Below are 17,510 nucleotides of genomic sequence, written 5' to 3'. Positions count from 1 at the left end.
GAGACCATCCATATCCAGAAAATAATGAGAAGCACATTTCTGCCATGCTGTTCTTTAAAATAACATACTAACTTGGAATCTTTACTTAATGCTTATAAGTCTCCCAGCTGACATCAGAGAGCACTGTGCATTTTATACATCTGTTCTGAGCAATGCATCAAAATAACCTGTATATAAAAATCTTTTAAGTTGCAGCAGCCTACATTTTTTGGTTCAATATGGATATGTGTGTCTAAGAATGATCTTCTACAAGAATCTTCTTACAAAGCGCAATATGAAAAGAAAAAAAAAATCCTTCTGCCAACAATGTGAAAAGCAGACCATTTACTGTTAGTCTAATAAAATAGTCTGAAAGCTACATATTGTGTTAAAAAGAAGATGGAAACTGCCATGTTTGAGTAAAAGCTTTGCGATTTCTAATGCACCATGAGGCAGATAAGAGCTTTTTGGCTCCTGTTAGTCTGATGCTCTTTTCTAAGTCTATTCTTAATTCTATTATTAATGATTTCAGATCCCCCAGAGAAACTTTAAAACCTCACAGGATACAAAGGTGGGAGGAAAACTGAACTGCTGATACCTAAAAAGGGGATATATATAGAAGAGTTGGAAATATAGTTCCTATTTTTGTTTAATTCTGTGTAACCAAACTAAAATAATAATATAACACAGGAAAAATGAAAAAAATATAGAAAATATGTATACTGGATTAAAGCCATATTATCTCACAATTAATAAAAGAATAAAAGACTCTTAGTGTCAATATTCCTATGGCAGGCCAACTTTGAAGCATAACATTTTTATATAATATCCAGGATGATACTTCCTTTGTAGAATTATGAACTTGTATTTGATAGTGATACCTGTTTGGTAAGATTTTAAATTTTATTGGGAGTCAGGGATGGTCAGAGGTGGGCTGCTACGGGTTCGCCCAGGTTTAGGAGAACCTGTAGCTAACTTAATGGCTGGTTCGGAGAACCTCAAAATCCCACCCCTGGCTGGCTCCATCCACCTCATTCCGCCCCTCCCAGAACTCTACGCGGCCCGGTTTGGATGAAAGATAAGTGCAGGGCCCACGCGGAGGCCCTGGGAGGGGGGGAAAACGAGTCTCCCGGACGTTCTAGAAGTCTGGAAATGGGCCATTTCCAGTGTCTGGAGAGCCTCCAGAGCCCAGAGAGGAAGTTTTTGCCCTCCCAGAGGTTTGAGGAAAGCCTCCGGAGCCCGGGGAGGGCAAAAACGCCCCCCCCCCCGCCATGGTGCAGGAGGCCAACTAGGCCACACTCACCCAGCAACTGAGCAGAGAACCCGTTGCTGCAATTTTTGAAGCCCACCCCTGCTTTGAACGCTCACTAAGCTACGCTAACCAATGTTCTCTGGCTGTTTTTCTGTTTTTGCTCTTGTTCATGCCAGTGAGTAGTTCACGTCAGGCCCTTCAAAGCTCACCAGCATTTTATTACAGCTTGCTTTGTTGCCAGGAACAGATGTCCTATTAAGATTTTATCGTACAACTGCAGAGATTGCCCATGAAAGGTTTTTAATAAAGCGAATAAATGCGTTTGGTTGAATTCTGATCCAGCAGCATTCCTATTTCGACAAACGCTGTTTCCCAGGGTACTCTTATTTTTCTACAATTCCATCACACACATATTTCTCTATTTCTTGGGTTGTGTTACTTTTGATTTTTTTTAAGGCCTGTACTATTTTTTTTTATTTCATAAAGTTCATCAACATTTATTGTATTTATTTGCAATTAGTTCTAACAATTAGTGTGCGCATTCAGGCATATCTATCTCTGTTCCACAGTCTAATAAAACAGTTTAAACTTGAATAACTGTTTCTTTTATTATTCCTGTCTCTTTCCTAAGAATACCATGGCCCCATCATGCCTTTTCTTCTGACTAGTGGGATAGAGCAAACAATAGCATTCAATCAGTGCCTTGCCCTTCTCCATCATATATTGTATTTGCTTCTCATATGTCTTTCCATAAAAATCTAAACTATTGGTTTGAGAGAGAGTTACATCCATTCATTTAAGGGGACGCGGTTGTCGATCAGATAGGTTGGCAGTTCGCTGGTTCGAATACCTAGCGCTGCATAACAGAGTGAGCTCCTGTTACTTGTCCCAGATTCTGCCAACCTAGCAATTTGAAAGCACCTTAAAAAAAATCCAAGTAGAAAAATAGGAACCACCTTTGGTGGGCAGGTAGCAGCGTTCCATGCGCCTTTGGCGTTTAGTCATGCTGGCCACATGACCACGGAGGCGTCTTCGGACAGCGCTGGCTCTTCGGCTTTGAAATGGAGATGAGCACCACCTCCTAGAGTCAGGAATGACTAGCACATATGTGCAAGGGGAACCTTTACCTTTATATCCATTCAAGGCCCCATTCGCTCAGTTGATTAAAAAAAAAGTCTGTGAAATGATGACAACTTATCAGAACCTCTACTGACAGCAGGAAAGGCTGAGCATAGAGCCTTGATTGACTTCAGAGGCCAAAAGAGAAATGGGTTAAACTGAGAACTGAGAAGTGTCACCACTTAGCTGGAAATAAATAAGTCCAGCTGGCAAAATAATATAGGGAATCCTCAAGTTACTATCATTCATTTAGTGACAGTTTGAAGTTACAACAGCACTGAAAAAGTGAATGATTGTTGAGGCATCCCCCTGGTCACCTAATCAAAATTCGGATGATTGGCAGCTGCTTCATATTTATGACAGTTGCAATGTCTTGTGGACATGCAATCTCCTTTTGCGATCTTCTGATAATTAAAGTTATTGTGGATGCCAGATTGACTTAATAACCGTGTTACTATCTTAATAACTGAGGTGATGTATTTAATACCTATGGCCAGAAAGGTCATAAAGTGGGGCAAAACTCCCTTAACAATTCCCTCACTTAGCAATAGAAATTTTGGGCTCAGTTGTGGGTCTTAAGGACTACATGTATGAGATTGTGAGATCAGCAGACACAGTGCTAATTTGAGGAGATAAAAGGCATCTTGGCAAATCAATGGGAAAAAAACATCACATGCCTATTTGAGGGCACAACTTGAAGATGAAGACTTTGCTAGAAGTTGCCACTTTGGAGTGAACACAAATAAGTTTCCGAATAACAAAACAAAAGAAAGAATGGACACATATCCAGCTGGTTGATTGATACTGGAAACTGATGATCAGATTAACAAACCCAGATCTGACTGTGTGAATGAGATGTCAAATTTCACAATTTTTGAATTGTTGGACTGGGAATAATGGGACATGAATTCCAGTACAACCCATGAGCACTAACTTGGGGAGACCTGAACTCCATTGTTCCTTCTGGTTTGTACTAGATTTGATTGCTTATTAGTAACCTATGACTATCACAAAGTGTTGTATCGTATGATGAATGTATTTTTTTCTTTTTCTCCTTATGTACACTGACAGCATTTGCACCAGACAAATTCCTTGTGTATCCAATCACACTTGGCCAATAAATAATTCTGTTCTATTCTATTCCATTCCTATTCCATTCCATTCCTATTCTATTCCTATTCCATTCCTATTCTTTTCCTATTCCTATTTTATTCCTATTCCTATTTTATTCCTATTCCTATTCCATTCCTATTCTATTCTATTTCTATTCTATTTTTATTTTATTCTATTCCTATTCCATTCCTATTCCTATTTTATTCTATTCCTATTCCATTTTATTCCTATTCTATTGCTATTCCTATTTTATTCTATTCCTATTCCATTCCTTTCCTATTCTATTTTATTCCTATTCTATTTTATTCCTATTCCTTTTCTATTCCTATTTTATTCTATTCCTATTCCATTCCATTCCTATTCCATTCCTATTCCTATTTTATTCTATTCCTATTCCATTCCTATTCCTATTCCTATTCTATTTTATTCCTATTCCTATTCCTTTTCTATTTCTATTCCTATTCTTATTTCATTCCATTCCTATTCTATTTTATTCCTATTCCTTTTCTATTCCTATTCCATTCCATTCCTATTCTATTCCTATTCTATTTTATTCCTATTCCTATTCTATTTTATTCCTATTCCTATTCCATTCCACTCTAATCTAATCTATTGACTCCAAGGCGCTGTGCCCGGCTGGGTGAATCCATCTTCTCACCAGCCTGCCCAACAACAAGAGGCCGGGCGGCTCCGGGCTGGGCAGGGCGAGCGCCGAGCGTGGCAGGTCGCTGGCGCCGGGCCAGCCGCAGCCCAAAGCAAGAGCAGCCGGGCTGGCAGGGCGGCAGCCGGCCTTCCTCTCCCGGCTCGGCCTCTTGCTGAGGGAAAAGCCGGGACCAGGAACGCTCGTCGCGCCGCCGACGGGCTTCTGCCATCTCCATGCCTACGACGCATGGAACCCCGCATCCCTCCCGACCTCTTCTTCGGCCAGGTCGGCCCAGAAGATCGTCTGAATGAACCCCGGCGGCGCTTCCCCGCTTTCTGATGAGGCCTCTCGACCGACCGCAGAGCTGCCGCCGACCGGGGGTCCGAGCGGCTTGGGTGGCTTTGTGCCTGGCCGCCCAGTGGGCTCTGCAAAGTGAGTGCCTGGCGCGGCTCCCCTTCCAAGTCCGGGGTTGGGACCGAGGGGAAAAACCTCCTTCATAGCCTATTTTCCCTCCGCCGCCTCGCCCCCTCCCACCCCTGCTCCCTTTCTGGACGCTGAACAGGTGGTCGTTTTCCTGGCTCAGGGCAGGCCGCGAGGGGAAAGGGGCGCGCCTGTTGCTGAAATCCTAGGAATTTCTGCCTGACGCGCCCTCAGAAACCCGGGTCGGAGCAAAGACATTGGCAACCATAGGAGGGTTTTTGTGTGTAAGGGAGAAGGAGTAAGCGGTCGTTTTGCTTCCTCCCCCCCCCACCTTCCCGGAGAATGGGAATAGACTAGAGTAGAATAGGAAAAGGAATAGAATTGGGAATGGGAAAGAGAAGGGGAAGAGGAAATAGGAAGAGGAATAGCATTGGGTATGGGGATGAGAATAGAATAGGGAATAGGAATAGAATTAGGAATAGGAATAGAATAGGAATAGGATAGAATTAGGAATGGAATAGGAATAGAAATAGAATTGGGAATGGGAAGGGGAAGGGGAAGAGGAAGAGAAAATAGGAAGAGGAAGAGCATTGGGAATGGAAATGGGAATAGAATTAGGAATAGGAATAGAATAGGGAATAGGAATAGGATAGAATTAGGTATAGAATAGGAATAGAATTGGGAATGGGAATAGAATGGAATGGAATTGGAATGGGAATAGAATTCAACAGGGAATGGGAATAGGAATAGAGTTAGGAATATAATAGGAATAGGATAGAATGAGGAAGTGGAAGAGGAATAGAATTGGGAATGGGAATAGAATCGAATAGGGAATAGGAATAGAATTAGGAATACAATAGGAATACAATAGAATAACAGAGTTGGAAGGAGCTGTGGAGGTCCTCTAGTCCAACCCCCTGCTTAGGCAGGAAACTAGGGGATTGGAGGATAAAATATATGAAGAACAGTTGCTGGAACTGGGTATGTCTAGTTTAATGAAAAGAAGGACTAGGGGAGACATGATCGCTGTGTTCCAATATCTCAGGGGTTGCCACAAAGAAGAGGAAGTCAAGCTATTCTCCAAAGCACCTGAGGGAAGAACAAGAAGCAATGGGTGGAAACTAATCAAGGAGAGAAGCAATTTAGAACTAAGGAGAAATTTCCTGACAGTTAGAACAATTAATCAGTGGAATGACTTGCTCCCAGAAGTTGTGAATGCCCCAACACTGGGATTTTTAAAGAAAAGATTGCACAACCATGTGTCTGAAATGGTTTAGGGTTTCCTGCCTAAGCAGGAGGTTGGACTAGAAGACCTCTGAGGTCCTTTCCAACTGTGTTATTCTATTAAAGGTGCAAAAATTTTCCCCCCTTTTTCAGTTCACTGGATTGTCCTGCTTTGCGACAGGTAAATAACCAGTGTTTATGCACAAGGGGATGGTAACAGCAGGAGCAGGGAATGGGAGTTTTGCCAAAATAGGAAACATCTTAGAAAAGGACAGTGTGATGTGTGGAGGAGAGATGAAGGTGAAGCGAAAACAATGAAAAAGCTTCCAACTCTGTTATTCTGTTAAAGCTGTTTTGCAAATACCGGGAAAGGATGTGACTGAATAACAGAATAATAATTGGAATAATAATCTTGGTGGTTTTCTAATCCAACCCCCTGCTCAAGCAGGAGACCTTTATACCATTTCACACAAGTAGCTGTCCAGTCTCTGAAATGTGCTTTGTCATGTCATTGTTTGTAGTTTGCCATTTTATTGCTGGTTTCATGTGCTAATAGATTTCTTTTATCCTCAGTTGATTATCCTTGACCCAAAGGTGCTTTTTCAGGAGGCAACTGGATTTTCTTGCTTTTCTCTTTGAAGACGTTTCGCTTCTCATACAAGAAGCTTCTTCCGCTCTGATTGGATGGTGGGGAATGGAGGGATTTATATATATATATATATTAAAAAAAAACCCAAGAAAGTCCATTTGCCTCCTGAAAAAGCACCTTTGGGATAACCATGACCTGGATGACTGAGAATCTCTATAGACTTTTAGATAATTATTGGCTTAAAATCACAATTGGAAAACAGAATTTCCATTGCTAACTTAAGGCAGTGTTAAGTGAGTTGCACCTGATTTCATGACATTTTTGCCACAGTTGTTAAATGAATCACTGCAGTTGTTAAGTGAATTACACAGTTGATAAGTGAATCCAGTTTCTCCCGTAGATTTTGCTTGTCCGAAGCTGTCTGGGAAGATTGCAAATAGTGACCCCATGACACTGGGGTGTTGCAATTATCATAAATACATGCCAGTTGCTAAGCACCCAAATTTTGCTCATCATATCCTCATGATATAGGGGTGCTGGAACAGTTGCAATGGTGGGGACTGTTTCTAATTCATTTTTCTCAGTGCCCTTGTAACTGCAAATTGTTCCTAAACTAACAGATGTAAGTCAAGGACTGTAGATAAAACTGTTTCTTGTGACAAGCAGGCATAAAAACTACCGGTAACTAGCTGATTTTTGAGAAGTTATTTGCTCAACTCTTAGGAAGAATGCCAAACGACATCCAAGGATGTTGCTAAGAAAACTTCATGAACTTCTTAAGAAGTCAAGATTGACTTCAATATTTGTGTATACACACACAGACACACACACCCACCTGCCCACATATTGTTGGCTATCCAAAACCAGCCTTGATTTGAAGTGCAGACCAAACAATGGCTTTGAATCCACCAGTCACGAGAGCCATGGGGGCGCAGCGGTTAGAATGCAGTACTGCAGGTTACTTTTGCTGACTGCCGGCTGCCAGCAGTTCGATCCTGACTGGCTCAAGGTTGACTAACCTTCCCATCAAAAGCGGTCCCTATTTTTCTACTTGCATATTTGCATGCTTTCGTACTGCTAGGTTGGCAGAAGCTGGGACAAGTAACGGGAGCTCACTCCATTACGCAACACTAGGGATTCAAACTGCCGACCTTTCTGAACTTACTTATGAGGGTTTACTGCTCTTGTAACTTCACACGGTCACTAAATGAACTGTTGTAAGTTGAGGCCTGTCACTGCGTTAATTGTTTGCTAGCTGAACTGAGAATAATTACTGCGCAGGTCATAGGCCCTTATCAGCAATGATTTACTGCGCATGCTTAAGACGTTTCTAATACATCACACATTCCAGAGACTTCTTTACTTTTGATCTTCTGTTCGTCTGCCAAGAAGGTGGATGATAATTTGCTCTTGCCAAAATGTAACAATTAGATAGATTTGTTTTCATTTTATTTTCATATTGTTTTAATTAGAACTTGTTATTGGATCTTACTTTCGCTTTTCTGAAGATATGCTGTTTGGAAAGCCGTCGATTTCTAGACCTCATTAGCTCAGGGTGAAATTTCCCCTGACAAGGCCTACCTGTACTAGGCTCCTCCCTTGAGACCTGGGTGATGAGAGAACCTCTTTATCGCTATACGGAATAAAGAGATTACAATTTCCTTCTTTATGTGATAATTGGTGCCTTTTGCAACCAGGTCATAATTCTAAGATTTGACTGGGCCCGCCCATGGTTTGACCAACAGATGTCTAAAATGCCATTCTGTTCCCATAACTTTTATACAGGACATTGAGCTCAACTTCAGAACATGTCCCTGTAATTTTCCTAGCTGTAAAACAGGTGCTCCTCAATTTACAAGTACCCTGTTTTCCCCAAAATAAGACCTCCCCAGATAATAGGCCCAATTGGGCTTTTGAGTGAATGCACTAAGATAAGCCCTCCCCTGAAAATAAGCCCTCCCTGAAAATATTGCAACCATGAGGTGACCACGCTCACCATCTCCTGCACCTTAAAAATAATAAGACCTCCCTGAAAATAAGGCTAGGTGCTTATTTTGGGGGTCAAAAGAAAATAAAACCCTGTCTTATTTTCGGGGAAACACGTTATTTATGTTTAATGACCATCTGAAGTTTCAATGGCACTGAAAATAATTCTTTGGGACCGGTCCCCTTACTTATGATCCTTGCAGCTTCTTCATGCTGACATGATCAAAATTTTGGCACTTGCCAATTGGTATGTATTTACTATGTGTGCGTGTGTGTGTTGCGATAACCATTTGTGACTTTGCCAGCTGCAAAAGCAAAGGGGAAAGCCAGATTCACTTACCAACTGCATGCTTCACTTAGCAACCGCAGTGATTGGCTTAACAACCAGGGCAGAAAAGATTGGGCATGGCTCACTGAACCACTGCCTTCCTTGGCAATGGAAATTCTGCTCCTAACCGCGGTCGTAAGTTGAGAATTGCCTGAATGGAAGTGCTTTAACATTGACTTCCACCAGAACGGGTTTTCAACTTCCCAGTTAAGGCTCCAGCCCTGATATTTCTTAGGCTCCCCCTCCCAGTTACTAACCGGGGCCAACTGTGCTTAGTTGGGTATTGCCTTGTCTAGCTGGATTCCAAAGAACAACTGATTATTAAGCTTGTTGGGATGGTTTCCTTAACTGCCAGTTTACATTGGCACCATTCTCTTTGATCAAACATTGCAAGCCTTTCCTTTTTAAAAGGCATACAATAATCTTTAACTTATTGGTTAACCAATAAGGTCCTATTACAGTAAGAATGTGTGGGTGTATACAAGGTGTATGCATGTGTATACACACAGAATGTATGTGAAAGAGACAGAAAGATATGTAGCTAGCTAGATGATATAGATAGATAGATGATAGATAGATAGATAGATAGATAGATGATAGATAGATAGATAGATAGATGATAGATAGATAGATGATAGATAGATAGATAGATGATAGATAGATGATAGATAGATAGATGATAGATAGATAGATGATAGATAGATGATAGATAGATAGATGATAGATATAGATTAGAAAGAGATTAGATAGATGATAGATAGATAGATAGATAGATAGATGATAGATTAGATAGATAGATAGATAGATAGATAGATAGATGATAGATAGATAGATGATAGATAGATAGATGATAGATATAGATTAGAAAGAGATTAGATAGATGATAGATAGATGATATAGATATATGGATGGATGGATGGATGGATGGATAGATATAGATAGATAGATAGATAGATAGATAGATAGATAGATAGATAGATGATAGATAGATACATAGATACATAGATAGATAGATGATAGATGATAGATAGATAGGGTAGGTAGATAGATCGATAATCAATGATAGATAGGTAGGTGGGTGGGTGGATAGATAGACACAGAGAGAGAGAGAGAGAGAGAGAGCTAAATATGATAGAGAGGTAGGTAGGTGATAGATAGATATAGATGATAGATAGATATAGATAATAGATATAGATTATAGATGATAGGTGGGTGGGTTAGATAGATAGATAGATAGATAGATAGATAGATAGATAGATAGATAGATAGATAGATAGATATAGAAAGATAGATATGATAGAGAGGTAAGTAGTTAGATTGATAATCGATGATATAGATGATAGATTATAGATGATGGGTGGGTGGGTAGCAGGGGTGGGTTCCTGCCAGTTCTAACCTCTTCTATAGAAGAGATTCCACAAATCTACAGTGCCGTTTAGAACCGGTTCCAGCTCCCTCTCCCGCCCGTCCGGAAATCATCAAGATGAAGGGAGAGAGGAGGAATTCTGGGAGTTGAAGTCCACAAGTCTTAAAGCTGTCAAGTTTGAACACCCCTGGGGTTTTTTTTCTAAGGGGTTAGGGGTGCAAGGGTCTTGTAACTTGACAGCTTTAAGACTTGCGTGCTTCAAATGCCAGAGTTTCTGAGCCAACATTTTGGTTGCTAAGCAAGAGCATTGTTAAGTGAGTTTCACCACATTTTACAAGTTGGCCACGCCCACCATGTAACACGGCCAGCAAGCCGCTCCCACCCAGTCACATTGCCGGAAAGCCACTCTCTCAAAGCAGGCCCCAACTACTGAAGTGGTTTAAAAAATTTTGAAACCCACCATTGGTGGGTAAGTAGGTAGGTAAGTAGCTAGGTAAGTAGCTAGCTAGCTAGACAAACAGACAGACAGACAGACAGACAGATGAGAGATAGATAGATAGATAGATAGATAGATAGATAGATAGATAGATGATAGATAGATAGATGATAGATAGATAGATAGATGATAGATAGATAGATAGATAGATAGATAGATAGATGATAGATAGATAGATAGATAGATAGATGATAGATAGATAGATAGATAGATAGATAGATAGATAGATAGATAGATGATAGATGATAGATGATAGATAGATAGTGTGTATATAAGGTGTATGTGTGCTTTTACTGCTCTTTTTCAAAGGAAATTTGGTTGGGAAACTTGTGGTTTTTGGAGGTGACATGGGAATGAAAGAAGCTTTTCTTTGACTTGATCACGGTTGACTGGTTGAATGATTAGCCTCCCCTCCCGCCCCCCCCGGTACCATTGTTGTCACGTCTATTCATTATTTTTGCTTTGTTTGTTTTCATTCCCATGTTTGCCAACAAATTGTGAGGTTGTGAGCAGCTATATAAATCAGGGATATCAAATTCGCGTCGTCACGGCGGCGTCACGTGATGTATCACGACTGTTTCCCCCTTCGCTAAACCAGGCAAGGCCAGCGCCTGACGCGCCTGGCCCATGGCTGCAAGTTTGACAGCCCTGTTATAAATCAATACATGAAGTAAATAAAAACAATTGTCACGGGTGGGCTTCAAAAATTTTAGCAAAGGGTTCTCTGCCCGGTTGTTGGGTGGGCGAGGCCATGGTGGGCGTGGCCTAGTCAGCCCCCTCCACCAAGGCGCGCGTGTGTGTGTTTTTGCCCTCCGTGGACTCTGGAGGTCTTCCATGAGCCTCCAGGAGGGCGAAAATGGTCCTCTGGAGGCCAGAAACGAGCTTGTTTCCGGCCTTCCGGAACTTCTGGTAGGCCTGTTTTTTGCCCTCCCCAAGCCTCCGGGCGCACCTTGCGTTTACCTGCATCCAAAACAGGCTGTGTGGGGACTCCTGGGAGGGCAGGGGTGGGAAAAACTTCACTACTGTAGTAGATCATCCAACCGACGGGAACCCTTGGTGAAGATTGCTTTAACAGTGATGCCTCTGTTTGGTTTTTTTTTTCAGCTCAAGGAGGAGAAATATCCTTATTCGTCTCACAGCCAAACGTCAACAGTTCGGTGGCCGAAAACGTTTTGCTGTCAGTGGCCTATACTGGTGAGACAAGCCCGGTGATTGAGTGGAAGCACACATCAGTAAGCGGCACAACCAAAATCGCCGAATGGAAGACTGGCGTTTATGCCAATATATCCGGCGGTTACAAAAACAGAGTAAATGTTTATGACAATGGCTCCTTGCAGCTCCTGAGGGTGGATTTTAAAGACTCCGGTTATTACTTAGTCACGGTGAGAGACGAATTGGGAATCATCCTATATGGGACCATCCTGTTGAATGTTTATGGTATGGAATGACAGGACCTCATATTTTCTCTAATATGTCTGATGTCCAGTTTTAGCAGATGTGGACCCAGAGTTATGAGCTTTCCTTTTCTAATAGAACTTCAAGGTCCATCTATTGAAAGGAAGTTCTCAATGTGACAGCTAGTGAGCCCAAAAGCTAGGTGGAAATACACTCAACTTACCACCACAATTGAGCCCAAAGTTTATGTTGCTAAGTGCGAAATATACCCTGTTTCCCCGAAAATAAGACGGGGTCTTATTTTCTTTTGATCCCTTCTTTTTTTCTTTTGAAGACATTTTGCTTCTCATCCAAAAATCTTCTTCCGCTCTGACAGGATCTTGTCAGAGCAGAAGCAGCTTCTTGGATGAGAAGCAAAACGTCTTCAAAAGAAAAAAAAAATCAAAAGAAAAGAAAGACCAGTTGACTCCTAAAAAAGCACCTTTGGGTTTCTTTTGGATGGTATGTAGATGTTGTTTATCTCTGTCTGCCTGTTGATGGCTGACTTGTCTGAGTACCAGACTTGAAGCAATTCTCTTGCATAACAACATGCTGGGGCTTATTTTCATGATAGGTTTTATTTTTGGGGAGTGTGTGTGTGTGTGTGTGTGTCAGAGGGTAAATTGGAACGTGCATGTTTGTGTTTGTGTCTCTGCAAGAAGGGAAAGGTGAGGGGCAAAAAGCAAAAAAAAAACAAAAACGGATGACGGAAGCCTGGACTTTCTTTTTCCCAGCTGCTTAAGTGAAGCCGATGCATTTGTGTGGTCAAACCTCACCGCATTATGTGCCTCCCTCCCTTAGAAATTCGCTACGAAGACCTGCATTTTGTGGTCGTCTTCTTGGCCTTCCTCGCCGCGGCGTCCGCTGTTCTGATCTGCTTGATGTGGCTGTGCAATAAATATGTCCACTTTCTGCAAATGGAGGCACAGCAACTCCAAGGTAATGCCTATGTAACACCGCAACTGAATGCACTGTAAGGAAGGGAAATCCCAAGTCTTCTTGCTAGATTTTGTTGCGCTGGTTTCCTCTTCGCGTTTTTTAAAGCTTTGGAGGATAGTTTTTAAAGTGTGTTTGTGTGTGTGTAGGTGTGTGTAGCATGCACGCCTTCCTGAACTGATTTGGAAAGGCATGCAACCCAGAGTAAAGCCAATCCTGTCAGCTCTAGTTCTCTAATTTTTACTTAGTGTACTAACCTAAAAAAAAATTCATGCTTTTCCACGATACTCAAGAGATTAGTGTACAATCTGTCCAGCTACTGTGGATCTTTACTTCTGACTGCTTCCTTGCCATCGGATCCAGACTTAATCAACATGATTCTCCTTTCATTTGCAGTAAGCGAAACTGAAGAAACCGAGCTTCAAACAATGGGGTGTTAAGCTTTGCAATGCTGTAGAATTGACGCAAATCAGGTTTCTACTTCAAGAAGCAAAGCATGAAAAATATCGTTGGCATGCACTTGTCCAATGCTGTTTTCTGAAACAGAAAAGACAAAGGCCCCTGAAAGTGATATACAGGAGGTTTGAAAAATGCTGCCCTTCCCATATCTTAATTTATAATGGACTCATTTAAAAAAGGTCTGCATTTCCTACAGTTTTGCCCACACATTCATAAGACATCTAATTTTCTCTGAGAATATCAAAATGCTACAATGAATTCAAGAGAACATGCCAGGAGCAGGGCTACAAAAGATGACCTAGCAGTGTGCAGCAGCTGCCAAAAAGCCAACACAATTCTAGGCTGCATCAAGAGAGGAATAGAATCAAGATCACGTGAAGTGTTAATGCCACTTTATAATGCCTTGGTAAGGCCACACTTGGAATACTGCATTCAGTTTTGGTCGCCACGTTGTAGAAAAGATGTGGAGACTCTAGAAAGAGTGCAGAGAAGAGCAACAAAGAGGATTAGGGGACAGAAGGCTAAAATATATGAAGAACAGTTGCAGGAACTGGGTATGTCCAGTTTAATGAAAAGAAGGACTAGGGGAGACATGATAGCAGTCTTCCAATATCTCAGGGGTTGCCACAAAGAAGAGGGAGTCAAGCTATTCTCCAAAGCACTTGAGGGTAGAACAAGAAACAATGGGTGGAAACTAATCAAGGAGAGAAGCAACCTAGAACTAAGGAGAAATTTCCTGACAGTTAGAATAATTAATCAGTGGAACAACTTGCCTCCAGAAGTTGTGAATGCCCCAACACTGGAAGTTTTTAAGATGATGTTGGATAGCCATTTGTCTGAAATGGTATAGGGCAGTGATGGCGAAACCTATGGTACGTGTGCAACAGGTGGCACGCGGAGACATATTTGCTGGTACGCCAGCCATCAGCTCTGGCGCGCATGTGTGTGCCGGCCAGCTGATTTTCACCCTTCCGGAGGGCCGGGTGAGGGCCTTTCCACCCTCCCCAGGCTTCAGGAAAGGCTCTGGAGGCTGGGGAGGTTGAAAAACGGCCCCAACGGGCCAACCAGAAGTTCGGGAACAAAATTGCACGTGCAATTTTGGCACACTGTAAGAAAAAGGTTTGCCATCACTGGTATAGGAATTCCTGCCTAAGCAGGGGATTGGACTAGAATACCTCCAATGTCCCTCCCAATTCTGTTATTCTATTATTCTATTCTATTCCATTCAATTCTGCACAAAAGCCTTGAATCCATACAGGCGGTAGAAGCCCACACCTTTTTTAAAAATGACCCTGTAATCTCCTTGAATCAGGATGGAGTTGTGGTGACTGAACAGAACTCAAGCGTTTACTGGCTGGATGCCCTTCCTGATGCCTATGGAGTTAGCAGCAGACAATAACTCATTGCGCCCAGAGAGAGAAATATCTGCTGCTACCTAGGATCCAGCGCCCAGTCTCCTGATGGTGAAGCGAGAGAGCGCCACATGTAGGCCACTACCCCGCCCAGTAGACCACACTGCTTTTAGAAAAACTGAAATTCTTTATTAAATTATATTTAAAAGGACATTATCATGGTTTACCCACTACCATCACTATCAAAGAGCAACTAATGGATTTATTTTAAAAAATCCAATCCAATTATATGGAAATTTGTGGTATTGTTAACTTTCCAGTATTTGATGAAGGCAATATTAAACATTCCATTTATTTTTGTATTTTCCCTCATTGCTTCCTGTTACCAAGTTGTGGCCAAGCGGATATTATCAATTTTTATTTTACTGGCAGATATTAGTCCTGGGCGGGTTGAACAAGTTTGTAAACTTTTCACATTCATTTTTAAGTGTAAAAATAAAAACAAAATCTTACCCAAGCTTGCAAGTGATTTTTCAGTTAACGTCATCATTTATGCGCTTGACCGAGCCAAACCAAGAATCGCTATAGCAAAATACTATTTTGACCGAAATAGAATTCTGGATTCCACCTGTGAATAGGTCATTAGCCCATTTGTTCAAAAGATGTAACCAAGCAATTTAAATAGCATTTAAAGGCAAAACATAAATGTAAACCTGTTCTCCTTTGTACAAAGTTTCCAATAAAGTATTTAATAAAATTTGAACTTTGGTAACGTGACTAATTATTTCAAAAACTGTCACAGTCGAAGTGAATATTCAGAACTTGCTGGTCAGACTACGTAGAGCACAGGCGATAAAAGATGCAATGAAATACCACTGAAGAGAAATCCATGGAGTTATCAAAAACAGATTGCTTCCAGGAATGTATGTGCTGTTCTCACTGACTTTGCTTACACGCCGGTCTAAAAATCACCTCCTTGGATTGTTGTTCCCTAACCTAGGACAGGGATCAGCAACCTGCAGCTCTGGAGCCGCATGTGGCTCTTTCATCGCTCTGCTGCGGCTCCCTGTTGCCGGTCGGACCCCCAATTTATAGGGTTTTCGGTTAGGACAGGAAGAGGAAAAAGGACGCCGCGCTAGGAGGAGACTCTATGGTGGGGGAAGTGGACTTCCAATCGGCAGAGGAAAAAAGATGCCTCGTTAGGTGGAGACACTATGGTGGGGGAACCGGACTTCCGGTTGGCTCCAGAATTGAAAGGGGGCTTCCAGTTAGAATCTTTGTGACTCTGTTTAAGGTTGCCGACCCCTGACCTAGGAACAAGGAGTCAGTGCGGCCATGAGAAGCTCCATTTTGTATACAAAGTTACGCCCTTCCATTTTGTTCCACTGGACTTCCTTGAAGGGGCCACGCAGGTAATTCCATTTGTTGTCTTGCAACACGTCGCTTTTAGGGAGATCTTTGCACTGGCACCGTGGGAATTGCACCATGATTTTACTGCCACTTTCTGGACCGTTCCGTACTGCACGAGAAGGGGAAGAAAGCACATCGTCATTTGCTTTTAGCCATAATACATAACTTCTACACCACTTCATAGTGCTTTACAACAGTCTCTAAATCAGCCCATTGCTCCCAACAATCTTACCGACTTCAGAAAAAATGGAAGACGGAGTTTCAACCTTGAGCCAGTCAGAATCGAACTGCTAGCGGTCGGCAGAGTCAGCCTGCAATACTGCATTCTAACCACTGCACCACCACGGCTGTTTAAAGTTTTAATTTTGGAGAACTGTTTGCTTTGCTGTTTTATTGTCTTCACTGTTCTTTTACAAACTGTTCTGGAGTCCTCTCGAACAGTGATAGCGAATCTTTTCAGCACTGTCACGCACTCCGGTGAAGCTAAACTTCCGGGTTCTAGCGCACATGTTCGCCATCACGGCATTGGGAAGAACTTTGGTATAGGAAATAATGCTATCCTGCCCTGTAGTACAGGCAGTCGTCAACTTACAACCAGTTGTTTAGCCACTGTTCAAAATTACAACGGCACCGAAGAAAGTAACTTATGACTGGTTCCCACACTCGAACTATGTCATGTGATCAAAATTCAGGGGCTTAGCAACTGGCATGTATTCATGAAGGTTGCAGCATCCTGGGGTCTTATGAGTGCCGTTTGTGACCTTCCCAGCCAGCTTCCAACAAGCAAAGTCAATGGGGGGAAAAGATGGATTCGCTTAACAACCACGTGATTCCCTTAACAGCAGCAGGGATTCACCGCTTGCCCAGTAACTAAAATTACTCTGTAAATAAAAAGTAAGACCACTGTGCCTAAAAGCTTTTCTAACAAGCCTTACAATTACAGGGTATACAGTAGTGCATTTATTATTTTCGGAAGTAACATTCCATTCGATTTAAGTGATGCACAGGAAGAAGTAGAATTCTCCATGAGTTAAATTACTACCCGCGGTTTCCCCGAAAATAAGACCCTGTCTTATATATATATATATTTAGCCACCAAAAAAAAGGCACCAGGTCTTATTTTGGGGGGATGTCATGCACTGACTCACCTCACTTGTGCACGTCGCCCCCGGCCCCCTTTTGGTTGTCAGAGGCCTTCAGAAAGTCCTTCTTCTGCAGCCAGCAAGGCTTTCTTGGAGGCCTCTGCAGCCGATAACAGAGTTCCAGATCAATCCTGTTCTGTTATCTGTTATTGGTTACTGAGGCCTTCAGGAAAGCTTTGCCAACTACAAAAGAAATGGGCTGGCAAAGCAGGTGTCGGGGAGCGCAAGGCCTGGCTGCAACTGTCCGAAGGTAAGTAGTAGG

The 17,510-nt window shown here is 42.1% G+C and overlaps 2 protein-coding genes across 2 annotated transcripts in view; one reads left to right on the top strand and one right to left on the bottom strand.

Annotated features, from left to right (window-relative positions):
* The first annotated feature begins 4,235 nt into the window (after positions 1 to 4,235).
* On the top strand, positions 4,236 to 15,459 carry VSTM5 (V-set and transmembrane domain containing 5). The gene is made up of 4 exons (XM_081950718.1): positions 4,236 to 4,538; positions 11,620 to 11,952; positions 12,751 to 12,888; positions 13,282 to 15,459. Exons 1-4 carry the CDS (start codon positions 4,445 to 4,447, stop codon positions 13,323 to 13,325), a joined length of 609 nt encoding a protein of 202 aa, XP_081806844.1. The 5' UTR covers positions 4,236 to 4,444; the 3' UTR covers positions 13,326 to 15,459.
* The window catches only part of MED17 (mediator complex subunit 17), a 22,909-nt gene continuing 20,262 nt past the window's right edge, over positions 14,864 to 17,510 (bottom strand). The window contains exon 12 of the mRNA XM_081950699.1: positions 14,864 to 16,215. Coding sequence (XP_081806825.1) covers positions 16,007 to 16,215 — 209 coding nt within the window. The 3' untranslated portion in view covers positions 14,864 to 16,006. The remainder of the gene's footprint in view (positions 16,216 to 17,510) is intronic.

This window comes from Natrix helvetica (assembly GCF_964273705.1).
Source record: "Natrix helvetica genome assembly, chromosome: 4".
In the NCBI taxonomy this organism is placed as follows: Eukaryota; Metazoa; Chordata; class Lepidosauria; order Squamata; family Natricidae; genus Natrix; species Natrix helvetica.
Note: the sequence above shows the minus strand (reverse complement) of the source record. Positions and strands in the feature narration are given on the sequence as shown.

Excerpts from the sequence above, each read along its gene's own strand:
- VSTM5 (XM_081950718.1), top strand. The coding sequence starts at position 4,445 with ATGAGGCCTCTCGACCGACCGCAGAGCTGCCGCCGACCGGGGGTCCGA. Across the intron at positions 4,539-11,619 it reads CGCCCAGTGGGCTCTGCAAA|CTCAAGGAGGAGAAATATCC; the intron begins GTGAGTGCCTGG and ends TTTTTTTTTCAG. Across the intron at positions 12,889-13,281 it reads GGAGGCACAGCAACTCCAAG|TAAGCGAAACTGAAGAAACC; the intron begins GTAATGCCTATG and ends TTTCATTTGCAG.